We start from the raw sequence: 14,325 nt of genomic DNA, 5'->3' as shown, positions 1-14,325 counted from the left end.
AGACAAAAGCCTAGAGAACTGGTAATGGTCTAAGATGCAGGATAACCTTGGTATCTTCAATGTCAGACCAAGCTCTAAGTGCATTATAGAACCTGCTTTCAGCCACCTTTTTGACCTTTGGACTAAATTATTAATATCCACCCATTCCACTGGGGAAAGTCTTCAGCTGCTTAGAGTACACGTCCCCTTAACTCACCAATGAATTTGAGGCCCATTGGTAACTCTCAACCTATTTCATCCTATCAAAACTATTTACTGGGGTGTGACTCTTCTGCATGCTATAGCTTTTTGGAGCCAAAGGTGAAAAGTGAGTGACAGGTGACCAAAGGTAGAGAAGCACCCCTAATAAGGGTTCACACTAGAAGTGTTAGTCTTCCTGGAACATCCTATAAACCCTATACAAAATATAGGTGGGGGAAGGATAAAACCAAATAATAATTAATTTTAATGACCCAGCTTGGACTCTAGAAGAGTTGAGAAAATGAACCTTTCATTCCTCATAGCAAAAGTGAGAGAATTATCAGTGTGAAACATTCTATACAATGTTCAATGTATTGGTTGGTTTATATTTTTTTCCTTCTTTTTAAATTCTTAGTTACAAGGGGTATTGAAAAGCTATATCCATAAACAAATGTGATAAAGAAAGAGAAAATATATCAGCAACATATAATTTAAAATAAACTCACTTTATTAAAAATGAAGTGAACTGGAAAAAATGGCTTTTTAAAAGTAGTAATATTATATTTATCAAATAACAAAACCATATAGTAAGATTTCTTTTGTGAAAGCTATATGTTTATTATATAAACTTTTATATTCCACAAAGACTTACATAGTTAATGATCAATAGATTTTCTTATTCACAGTAATTTATTCAATTTTTTCAAAAATTAATACGAAAAAGGTCAGTGACATGAAATATAACTTCTAAAAATACATAATAAAGAAAATTATATAGACAATAGCATAGTCTTACCCAGAAAGTACTTAATGGGTTACTGCTGTGTTATCAAAAAACTATTCTTTCATCTATTTAAGTAAACTTTTACATGAATAATATTTCAAACACTTTTAGAATAGTAAATATTTAACTTAAATTCCTTTGAAGAGAAAATGTCTGTAATGCAATTCATTGGGAAAGCTGGCAAAGCATGGTCTGATTTGGGCCTGAAGGTAGCTAACATTTGAAAGGATTCTCCCAAATCCTGCCTACTTGAGGCTCTCAGTAACCATTTCTCCCAGTAGTTTATGCACTTAAGACTTACTGGTATCTTTAAGTCACCTTCCATTCACTAAATCTATTTTCAATTAAATCATAATAAAGTATTACTAATTACTGAAAATCAACCATTCATAATATGACCTTTTTATTAACTTACACTATGACATCAAAACTGAAAGGATGGTTCCTACCTCTGGTATCACCGGTATAGGCTTCTTCTTATCCAGATTTTTTGGCTTTAGAATGACCTTCTCCACTTCCAACATTCCAATGGGTGTGTTAGGCTTAAATTTAATTGGCACTTTTTCCGCAGATACCAGGTCAATTGTATAGCTTGAGGGGTTTAAATGATATTGTGCACAGAGATATATTAACAAATCCATCATAGGTTTGCTGCAAAATAAAGAATAAAAACAATTATGGTCACCAAAAGCATATTCAGTATAAGGACAACCTGAAATTATAGTTTTTTCAGAGCCTGCTTGAGATTCAGTCATACCTACAATAAATGGCCCAAATTTGGATGTAATGAGTTCATAGAAGTAAAAAATAATTTGAAATTTGCAAAGTATCTAAGCCAATAATGAGATATATATATATATATATGTATATATATATATATATATATATATATATATATATATATATAGCAGGAAGTACACCAGATGTGAAAACCTGGGCTCAAACACCATTTCTGAGTGAGTCATTTAACTCATCTGAAAATCTGTGTCCTCCAGAGTCCCTTATTTTACTCATTCCAGAAGCAATGGTAGTGGAAGAAATGCATTTCTGCATCCAAGAAAAGTAAAAGCAATGAAAACATATAAAAGATTGAGTAGAAGCAAAAGGATATAAATGGTGGGTTTTTAGCAAATTGTAATCAGCAAAAGGCCAAGAGAGTGACAGATCTAAAACGTTAGAATAATCAAGGATCAGAATTGAGAAGGAAAGACCTGGGAAAATAATGAGAGGTGGAAAGATTGAATTTCAAGGTGAGAATGAAGACACAAAGTTCATAAGATACAGGGAGGGGGAGGAAGTGGCATAATAAAATATTATGACCCAACAATGAAATTTTTGAATTCATGAACATGGTAATGAAACAACTATGAGTGATATCAAGGATATGGATATCTCCCTTATATGTAGCTGGGGCACCTAGCTGGCACATTAGAGCACTGGGCGTGGACTCAGAAGAGCCTTCTTCAGGAGTCTGAATCCAGCCAAAGACACTTTGTTGACACTGGGCAAGTCATTTAACCCAATTTGCCTCAGTGCTTCATTTGTAAAATGAACTGGAGAAGAAAATAGCAAATTGCTCTAGTATTTTTGCCAAGAAAACTCCAAGGAAGGGTCAAAGAGTTGAAAATACTGAAATCACTAAAAAAAAATTAATAATTTGTGTGTAAGCTAATGTAGAGAGGAGTAGATTAATAGTAGTTAATAGTAGAGGAACTCCTAAATTAAGATATTTGAAGGAACATTAATATATATACTAATAATAATACAACATGATGATAAAACTGTAATAGCTATCATTTATATATAGTTTTAAAGTTTCCAAAGAGCTTTACATTTATTTCATTTGATGTATGTAGAAGTCCCCTGATTTTCTCCATCCACTGGGATGGAGAAGAGGACATTAATGAATCAAACATTAACTCTGAAAGAAGGAACAACATTCTGGGTATTGGTAGATAATATTTACCCATATTAGATTGGGCTATCAATTTAGACAGAATGAAACTCAGAGGAGGAGAGGCTGCTGAGTGATGGCAATAAAAGGAGAAGCTGGAAATGGAAGCCTCAAGCAAAAGGCTATTATTCTGATTCTCTCTCAGAGGGCTAGTGAAACCATGGTTATAAAACAAAATGCAATGAGTATAAAATAGGATGGCCATGGAAAGGAAAAGGTTAAACAGGATAAGTTTATTAATTATGGAGCAGGACTTCCAGAGGTCATCATGGAAGGAGAAGACAAATCTGGAGGTGGGATGCAGGGTTGAGGTAGAATAGGAAATGATAGAATGTACTGCTGGATTGGTGGGGAGAGGGAGTGCTCATATACAGTCTCAGGTTTCAGTAGCACTGCAATAGGAAGAGCAAGAATGGAGTAGGACTAAGCTATCCTCTGGGGCAAGAACCCAAGAATAATATCAATGTATAGAGAGAGGTCCACAGAAGAAGATGGGTAATTCAAAGGTTCTAGGTTATCCCTCAAGGTGCTTAATCTCACTTCAGGCTGTGTGGTGTGTCTTATAAAGAAATGGGAATGTGTTTCATGGAAGACAAAAGCAGAAAAGAGGTAAATTCTGAAGTCTGGAAGCAAGGTCAAAAGACAGGAGATAAACATCAATAACAGAGACCTGGCACTCTCTGGCCTGTAGTCCTCAGGATTCCACCTGAAGGCAGGAAATCTCAGGTACTGCTGGGAGTGGGATGTTGAGGGGGGAAGGAAGATGATTTGTGATGGGATTCCAGAAGTTCTTAGGAGGAAGAAGGTGGGACTTCAAATAAATTAGTGTCAAGAACATCGAGGCAATTAAGAAAAGTTCCTCAGAAGATGTGGCATCTAAGCTGAATCACAGAAAAATTCAAGAATTTTGAAATGCAATTAAGGGGGCAGCTAGGTGGCACAGTGGCTGTGACTCAGGTCAGAAGGACCTGAGGTCAAATCTTATCTCAGACACTTAACACTTCCTGGCTGTATGACCCTGGGCAAATCACTTAACCCCAACTGCCTCAGGGGGAAAAAAAAAAGAAAAGAAATGCAATCAAGGAGGGGTTACTTTACATGTATAGAGAATGGATTAAGGAAATGCTGGTATTGGAGATGGAGTACTGAATCTGATGTATGATTATTAGTTTAGTTTGCCTGGAATGTAGAGTTCATGACTCATATGTATATATGAGTATATACAAAAGACCAGAATGGTGACTAGGCAACCACCCTGACAGAAGGAAAGACTAAAAGTTTTATTTTTATTTCAAAATCACAGAGAACAACTAAAATTTTCTAAGTAGAGGAATGACATAGACTTATTCCTATAGTGATACTATTTTTTAAAAAAAAGGAAAATAAATTATAAGATTATAGGGACCTATACTAAAAATATCTTATATATCTTTCTAAATTTATCGTTTTCAAATATTATTTACTGAATGATTGTATTTAGTATTCAGAAACTTTAAATTCTTTATCTATAATAAAGTATGTGCAAAATAACCTATTTTGGATCCCTTTTAAGACAATATTCAAAGCTGTCAACTTTCATTCAAAGAAAGCTATGATTTGTAATTTTAATTTTTTCTTTTTTTCCTTGTTTAATTTTGTTTTTGAATTTCATGGCCTATGAGGAATAGAGATAGATGCTGAAGCAGGAATTTCAATAATCTATAAGAACTATGTCAAATACCCAGAAGGCAGAAATATATCCAAGTAGTCAAAAAAAAAAAATTCAATAAGGAAATATTTTTTAAAAACTAAACTAAAAAAAAATGCAATAAAATAGATATCAAGTACATAGTTTTCTAAGTCAACATGAAGTCTATGTGGATATTTACGTACAGTTTAGTGGCCTGTTTATATTTGAGTTTGACATCAATGTTCTAGGAAACAGTGAGTTCTAGGGAATTCAATGGTGAGAAAATTATATTCACAATATAAAGTATATACAAAATATATCATGGTATATATAGTGTATGTTGGAGGCAGTTGCTATTGTAAATGGTACTGCCTCTCTCCAAAAGGATTATTAGCAAATACTGGGAGAAGAGAAGGCAAGACCACCAAAGGCCCAAAACAACACTCCTAGGAATAATACTGTATTCTTCTGACTTAATCAGTCTTATCAGATATTCACACCGACAGCTTCTCCTCTCCTCAACTAGTACAAAATAACTAGTACAAACGCAACATAAATAAATTCTTTTCATTTCTCTATGGGCTCTTGACTCTCCATATTTTTTTTTTCCACCATGTTTCAGCAGCTTTATATCCCTGTTATGCCCTTTTTCCAAAAGTAGGTTTCTCCCAGAACCTCCAGCTTAAGTAAGAACCCAGGACAACCATATTCAGTCTTTCCTTACTCTCTGGGCTCTGCTCTTACCTCTTCCACATGTATACTTTTTCATCTTTTTTGTTGTCTTCTCCTACTTGAGAATAAGCTTCCTGAGAGTAGGGACTCTTTCTTTTGGCTTTTATTTATATCCCCAGCTCTTAGCATAGTGCCTAGCAATAGTCAACAATGAAAAAATGCTTGTTGACATCTTGACTTAACTCCCAGCATTGTCAAGGGACATTAGATATGAAATTAATGTTTTATATTTCCAAATTCTTATATAATATTAAACATTTTTATCAGTACACTCAATTTCTATTCACTTCCAATAAATCAGAAGAAGTCTAGAATCTAAGCTGATGTGATGAACATCATATAGGTAAGTTTAAGCCTACCTTTCTAGGTTTTTCACATGGAGTTTTTCTCCTTCAATCTAACCTACCTTGTATATCTGCCAATGCACTTTCTTTCCAATATGACTCTTTTGCTATTATTATTCAGTTGGGTTTTTTTGGTCATATGCAACTCTTTGTGACCCTGTTCAGTTTTTTTGGCAAAAATACTAGAATGGTTTGACATAATCTTCTCCAGCTCATTTTATAGATGAGGAAACTGAGGTAAATAGGGTTAAGTGACTTGGCCAGGGTCACACAATTAGTATCTGAGGCCACATTTGAATTGAGGAAGATTAGTCTTTTCCAGACTCAGCACTCTGCCCACTGTGCCATGGAGCTGCTCCCTTAGCGTCTCTACCTTCCTTTGAAGGAAGTAAAATACTGCACAGTACAAGAAACCAATCTTGACTCCTGAGTTACTAGTAACCTCTCTCTGGAAATTATTTCATATGTATCTTTTATTTAATTTTCTTTGAATAGAACATAATAAGTTTCTTTAAAACAAATAATGTTTTGATTATGTTTTGGCTTTCTCAACACTTATTAGTAGAGTGCCTCAGAGAGGGAGAAGGACAAGATATACACCCTCACTGGTAGACAGCAGTGGGATATTAACCTGACATATATGCTTTTTGCTTTTAATTATTCTGATAATTGTATTACCACATCATTGGTTTTCTCTTTAATCCTATATATTTAATTTTATGCATTTAAAAACATTATTATAAGAAGTGACTTTTGGCAAAAGAAAAATAGAAAGATAACAATCTCAGGTATAGTGTTTTCAGTGAAGACTTTCCTAGATCCCCGAAAAATGGCACTTTCTCTGTAATTCTCACATTTAAAGATATGTCTAGAGCACTAAGATATCCAACAGTTTGCTAAAGGGTTATACTGCTAGAATCTGTTAGAAATGAGGATCCAAAGCCAAGTCTATTGGGTTCTATCCCCATCTATACCATGCCACCTTGGCAAACAGTAGTAGTATATAAATGATTCCTGAATCAAAAAAAGGACGACATATAAATGTACTTCTCTCATTTTATTGTATCGTCCTTTGAATAATTTCACAATTTTCCCAGGATATCTTTGTATATACACATTACAGATTTACTATCATGGAAATAAGTTTTAGAAGTGGTACACTGGATAGGTTTGGCTGAGTTCAAATTTGGTCTCAGATCCTTACTAGCCATATGACTCTAGGAAAATCATTTAGTCTCTGTCTCGGTTTTCTCTTCGTTAAAATAGGGCTAATAATAGCACTTAAATGAGATAATGATTATAAAGCACTTCATACATAGCAAATAATGGGCACCATGTAAATCTTTTTTATTATAAAATGTATCATAATTTTTATTTTGAAGTTCTAAGATTTCAGATCCTGCTTTTAAATCCGTTCTTCCAAAAAGAATCCACATTCAATCTATTCTCAAAACTCAATTCTTTGGCATATTACATTTAACCCATAGATGGCACTGTACTCCATCTGAAATAGTCTTGAATCAGTCACTTATGTTAGCCATTACCAGTAAAAATTATGTTCTTATTCAGTAAGACTATGACTACTATTGTACCACAAGGATGAGAGGAGTCAGAGTGTATTCAGCAACATAAGTCACCTTCAACTTTTCTTACCACAAAAACAAGTTCAGTTTAAGGGAAGGCAAGAAAGAGAAAGAACATCATATTGTTCCAATCTTCCTTCACCTCAAAGAAGGAAAAAAAATGTATATATTTGTTGTAGCTGTATGGACTAAATCTCTCCAGAGGTTTACAGAGGTAGAAACAGTGCTTTGCACTCTCTCCTATGGATAGAATGGCTCTATGTCCATGGGCTTATTTCTTAAACTGGGAGGTTACATTTGAAAGCATAATCTTGAATTAGAAAAGAAGAAAAAGGAGAAATGCACAAGGTTGTGTTCAACACTGGTTATGAGTTCTCCTCTCCTCAGATGTCTGGAATAAATTTGGTCACATGCTTATGTGCACTACATTAAAAACAAATAATGATTACAATAATAAGTAGCACTTCTACAAGTCAATTCTTTAAGCTTTGCAAAATACTTGTTTTCAGACATATATTAACTCATTTAATCCCTACAGCAATGCTTGTGAAGTAGGAACTATAATTATTCTCATTTTGTTGATGAACAAACTAATCACAAAGAGATTAAATGACTTGCCCAAGGTAATACAGTTGGGCAGGGTTCTGAGGTCTTCCTGACTCCAAGCCCACTTTGTCATTTATATAATACTGTAAGGTTTACAAAGCATTCTACAAATATCATCTCGTTTTAGTTTCAAAGCAATCTTAGGAGGATAATTATGCCATCAGATGAGGAAATTCAGGTAGAAGGTGGTCAAGTGATTTGCCCAGGGTCACTCATAGGATTTCAAACCAGATAGGACTCCAGACCCAGTCCTGAACATACAATTTCTTCTCAGTCCTTAACTGGGGCTAGTGTGGCTAACAATGCAATCTGTGTTTTTTTGTTTTTTTTTTTTTTTTTGGCATAAATGGTCAAAAACTGCTCTGTCTGACCAAAGGCAACTTGCAAAGCCAGGAAAATGTTTTCTCTATATCACTCTCAGATAGGCTTCAGTACTACCATAGAGATTAAAATTAGAGAAAGAAAAAAAAAAATTCCAGCCCCTGATTATTGTCCTCACAAGAGAAAAGTAATAAAGGAAAGAAAGTAGGGATGCTTTGGAGTCACCAATGCAATACTTATAATTAGCCTGGATATCTGAAGCTTTGTTCTGAAAACAGAGGTCAACAACCCAACTCCCAGCACACCCCTGTCACCATTCACTGATAAAACACTGTTTTAAGTTTACTCCTCTCTCAATATTCCCATGGGACTTATTTAAAGAACCAAGAATTTATTAAATAAGCACCTACCATGTACCAGGTGCTGTGATAAGTGCTTTACAAATATTATCTAATTTGATCCTTAAAACAATGCTGGGAGAGAGGTGTTATTATTGTTCCCATTTTACAGATTAGGAACCTAAGAAAGACAAAGATTAAGGAACTTCTCTGTGGTCAGGAATTTAATTGTCTGAAGCAGGATCTGAAATGAAGTCTTGCAAGTTCCAATTCCAATGGTATCTTTCTTTTAACTTTGAATTCAAGGAAAGTGGGAAAATATTCTGAAACTCAGTGGATAGCAACATTTAAAATGAGGAGGGACTAGTCTAATTGGATAGTGTGAATTTCTACAGAGGTCTCCAATTAGCATTTATAGTCAACAAGCATTTACTGAGAATAATAGATTTTCTTTCTTACTTAGATAATTTAATATGGTTACATTTATTGTTTACATGGAATTCTTGTCTACTTCAGCTTTTAAAGATTTCTTCTGAATAACTGCTCCTTATTAGGAGCACACTATGGCCTTTCAGGTGCACTCTTGTGGACTTCCTACTTGTCATGACCTAGTTTCCATCTCAGGAATGCATCCCCAGTGCTGGTGAAAGTTGGTTTGGGCACGATTACTAAACACAAAAAGCACAGCAGATAGAGTAAGCCTTTTGCCCCTGACACATACTGTCTATATGACTAAGCAAATCACTTTATAGTGCCCCATAAATTAACTCTATAATATAGCTGCAGGAGAAGTATTTCTCTGCAACAATATAGGAAACTCCTCAATAGGAATTCCCCACATGAATAAAACCATAAATGTGGTCCAAAGGGAAAAAAAAAAAACCACATCTAAATTTTCCTATTCTCATCTACTCTTTATGACTCAAAATTCTACCTAATTATGGAGATAAATCCTAAAATGAAGGCTGAAAGCTGTCATGTTATCTCAGGAACATGTTTCTCCTAGATAGAACCAGCCCAAACAAGACTTAAATACCCCATCTTAATTGCTCATCTAGTTTTTATTATGTACTGCAATTGTGAATATACTAAGATGAAGGCAGCTTAGCAAGCTTATGTCTTCAGAACACCCTCAATGATAATATTCAGGCAGTCAAAGCTAAAAGGAAGAACAAAGCCAAGAAACACTGTCTGTTCAAAGTAATTTTCCACATCTATGGCAACTCAGACTTGGCTTTGCCCTATTTTAAATTATTATGTGGATTTTAAGAATATCAAGTGTACTAAATCAAATCTTTACCTCTTTGTTAAAGTTTTATTTTTATCTTTCCAGTTAACTTACCTACATTCTAGTAAACAATTAAATTGTTTAACAAAGAGGTAAAAGTTTGTTAATTCTTTTTACATACAAAGTTTATTTTTGCATATACAGAAAGAAATATCTTAAACCTAAATGAAGAGTTAGGGAAGTAAAGGTTTTTGTTACTTCAAAGTTGTTGAAATACAGGAATTATTATTATTATTATTTTACATTCAATATCCTCATTTGGAAAATGGAGGAAATAATAGCACTTACCTCCCAGAGATGTTGTGAAAATAAAATGAAATAATATCTATAAAGCAATTTAGCTTAAATTTCTATACAATTATTATATACATATTTTACATATAATTTTTAAAAATCCAGCATGCCTGTGGAACTTTTCTCTGGAAAAGAAACTTTTCTTTTAAGATTTCTAAAATCTAGAACAAGAAATATGAATTTCTTTGACTGCATGGATTAAATTTTGACTGGGAATATAGAAAATTTTGAAGTTTAGATAGTGCTAGGGACTTACAGAAAATGTTTCAGCAGATATTTCATGACCTATCTATTTATGGCAATAGTAAAATACTACTAAAATGAGAGAAAAATATGGCCAAAATTTATCCCACATAAAGATTAACATCTTTAATAACACTAAAATAAATAAGTTATGTCTAAGAATCCTTCTAGATTGTAACATACCTGCCATGAACAATAGTTGATTTGATCACATCCCCTGGAAGAACCACAGAGAGCGCAATGTCTTTATCTATCATGTTTTCTTTCTGTTCCATGATGAAATTAGAGGATTCTATTGACTCATGTGAAGAAACATCAACGTATTTAGTCTCAGCTGGAGGAAGTGGTGCCTTGCCTTTAATTTTTCTTCTAACAAACAAACATATAAAAAAAAAGAGAATAGGAAATATTAATTATAGTTAAGAACCAACACTAATGTAGCATTAGGAATAAGTTGGCAGCATCAATATGTTCATGTTTCATACAATTAGCTGCTCTTCCCCTTCTCTTTCACTATATTCTATGCTCCTCCCAACAAGACCAACCTGCTTTTGTTCTGCTAACCTAACCAAATTCCAAATCCCAGATGTATTTGTTCCATAAAATCTTCTCTAATTAATCTAGTAATACTCTATTTAAATAAGATAATATCTGTAAAGTTCTCACTTAAAACAGTGTCTTGAACATAGTAGGCTATATAAAAATGTTTATTTACTTCCTCCCCCAAATCACCCCCACCTTCTTACCAGTTTATTCAGTGCATAGAGTGATGGAGATGAAATAAGGAAGACCTGTGTTCAAATCTAGCCTCAGATACTTCCTAACTGTGTGTAATCCTGGGAGCATCTTTTTGTGTTATAATATCCTCATTTGGAAAATGGGGGAAATAATAGCACCTACCTCCCAAAGTTGTTGTGAGAATAAAATGAAATAATATTATAAAGCAATTTTGCTTAAAATTCTATACAATTATTATTATTACTATTATTCTCCAAATCCCACTATATTTGGAGATGATCATATTGACACTCTTTACTTCACAAAGTTGTTGTGAGGAAAACATCTTGTAAAATACTGGAGCACTATTAAAATGTGAGTTTTATCATTAATATAGTTTATACCATATAGTTTCTTATATGATAACTTCCTGTCTCTAGTTAGTCCATCAGTTTTTTTAAAAAGGAAGGGGAAATTCTATATCTTTTATACACACCTACCATTTGGCATAGCACTAGAAAATAAGAAGCATTCATTAAATGTTGGTTGATAATATCAAATTTCATAACAATGCATTTTTAAAAGATTAAAGATAATTACTTAGTACTATTTTCCAACTCTATTTCATAGGATAATTTCTTAGTTGGACTTCTATAGGAATAAGTAGTTTTCAATGCAACTCAACTTTTACTGAGCATCTAATATGTATGAGGCACTGTTGGTGAAGCTAGATACCATTGCTATAACAATAACAAAAATAGTTCTTGCTTTTCAAGAAGTTTACATTATACTAGGGGGAATGCAAAAAGTACAAACAAACATAACATAAGATAATTTAAAGATAAAAAGGGCATCAGAACTAGAATTTGAATTCTGTGATACTAAGAGGTAAAGATAAAGGAATATCTTCCTGGCATGAGAGACAATTTCTTACCTAAAAGCCACACTAAAGATGGTCTTCAAGCATTCTCTGATTATCATAACAAGTGAAGCACAAAGTAGAGAAATATAAGCTTGCAAAAAGAAAAAAAAAAAAGTTCACCCTATAGGAATACAAATCAAGCTCACCCCCACCCAATGTGAATGATACTAGTGATAATTGTTATTAAATCCCAGAATCCCCTATTGTCTCTTCAATAAGATCCATAGTGACCCCAAAATCATTGTTCCAGTAATAAATGTAAGAAAAAAGCAAGGGGATAAAGAATGTTCAAAAATAAAACTTGCAATTATAGTAATAGTCCATTCAGTTAGTCTAATAACAAATTTATCATAAACAATGAGCTGGGCCTAGAATTCAATATTGGGAGAGGAGCTAGAATACATTTGAGAACTTGTATGATGATATTGCTGATCTAAAATTGCTAAAAGAGTATCTTTTAATATCAGTGTTCCTAATAGGCAATATACAAAGGCAGATAAGAGAACCAGGGGTAGATTAAAAAATGACCTTAATTATTTCCTTCCTTTCACATATTCCCTAACCCTACGAAATCATGCTTGCAGGCAGTTCTCTCCCTAATAAAATCCTACTCATGACACATGGCTTTGATTCATGGAATAACACAGTCTTAGAAGAATCAAAGTTACAGATTACCCAAAGGAAAATAGAAAAGAACATGTGAAGATACAATATTTTGCAATGAAAAATTGCAAACCAGGGGGAAAAACCAGAGACCACTAATCTATACATAAAAGTCTCTTCAGGCTATATACTTAGTTTTAAAATGTGAAATTATCTATGTTTTATATATTTTATTAGATATTTCCCAATTACAGTTTAAACTGGTTCAAGGGCATGTTCTAAGTCCCATGAAACTGGTGAATCCCATGTCTGACACCTTTAGTACTGCCATCAAGGAAGAAAAGGTGAGTCAATTATGTACTTAAAGTGAAGAATAACAATCAGAATGCTACATGGCGATTCTTGAATATTAGAATGCTCATGGACACCACAATGTGGGACAGATTCTTTATGTTAGATTTATGAAAGGGCATGAATTTTTTTAATAACTTTTTATTGATAGAACCCATGCCAGGGTAATTTTTTTTTTTTTTACAGCATTATCCCTTGCATTCACTTCTGTTCCGATTTTTCCCCTCTCTCCCTTCACCCCCTCCCCTAGGTGGCAAGCAGTCCTTTACATGTTGAATAGGTTACAGTATATCCTAGATACAATATATGTGTGCAGAACTGAACAGTTTTCTTGTTGCACGGGGAGAATTGAATTCAGAAGGTAGAAATAACCCGGGAAGAAAACAAAAATGCAAGCAGTTTATATTCATTTCCCAGTGTTCTTTCTTTGGGTATAGCTGCTTCTGTCCATTTTTGATCTGAATTAACTCTGATAGGGCATGAATTAAGATTACTCAGGATGAGAAGATAAAATGGGCTATGATCAATCCTGATGAAAGGATTTATTTTTATTGATGAGAGTGCAGATTGATATATCCAATTTGGGGTTTTCTTGGCAAAAATACTGGAGTAATGTGCCATTTCTTTCTCCAGCTCATTTTATATATGAGATCACTGAGGCAAACAGGATTAAATGATTTGCTCAGAATAACATAGGCAGAATTTGAACTCAAGAAGATGAATCTTCCGGACTCCAGATCTAGCACTCTATCCACTGTATTACCTATTTATTCTATGCATTACAGACCTGCTTGTTTATCTTGCTGCCAATGGAATAGCATTGACTTTTTTATTCTCCATGACTTCCATATGTTTTCCATTCACTCACTCATCTAAAACTGACATTTCAAATAGCCCAAATCAATTTAATGACTTGTTGGTCAATCACATGAATAACAGAGAATAATAGCTTCTGTTTCAAATAACCTTATCATTTATATAATTTTGGCTTAAAATTTAATTACACACAAAATAAAAATTGTGAAAATTTTTCCTTTAGTCTGATAAATATTATTTTAAAAGCAAATGTTGGTGGTTTTCACTCAAGGTGAAATACGCAAATTTTGCAATTTGCAAAAGAACAAGAAACTCACACAAGTGCTCCTTTTCCAAGGAGAACTTTACTCCAATGTCTACTCTTTCATACTTTTAGAATTAAATTCAAAGTCAAATTAACTTAATAGTGTCAATGGTCAATAAAGCATTATAGTTCCCAAAATGAACTAAGACTATCAGAAACTAGGTAAGACATTAGCACACGTTAAGTTTCATGGTACATATTTTTAAAAGTCATCTCTATTGGCTTTTAAAAGTGTATTCATTGGTTGGTACAAATATCATACTTTTGGAACCAACA

General features: G+C 33.5%; 1 protein-coding gene across 2 annotated transcripts in view; it reads right to left on the bottom strand.

The window, feature by feature from the left end:
- Window positions 1-14,325, bottom strand: part of COBLL1 (cordon-bleu WH2 repeat protein like 1) — a 172,701-nt gene that overhangs the window by 52,140 nt on the left and 106,236 nt on the right. For both annotated transcript variants that reach the window (XM_051986250.1, XM_051986251.1), the window contains exons 3-4: window positions 10,520-10,705; window positions 1,414-1,615 (exon numbers count right to left, since the gene is read on the bottom strand). In XM_051986250.1, coding sequence (XP_051842210.1) covers window positions 1,414-1,615; window positions 10,520-10,705 — 388 coding nt within the window. The remainder of the gene's footprint in view (window positions 1-1,413; window positions 1,616-10,519; window positions 10,706-14,325) is intronic.

This window comes from Antechinus flavipes, chromosome 3, assembly GCF_016432865.1.
Source record: "Antechinus flavipes isolate AdamAnt ecotype Samford, QLD, Australia chromosome 3, AdamAnt_v2, whole genome shotgun sequence".
Classification (NCBI taxonomy): Eukaryota; Metazoa; Chordata; class Mammalia; order Dasyuromorphia; family Dasyuridae; genus Antechinus; species Antechinus flavipes.
Note: the sequence above shows the minus strand (reverse complement) of the source record. Positions and strands in the feature narration are given on the sequence as shown.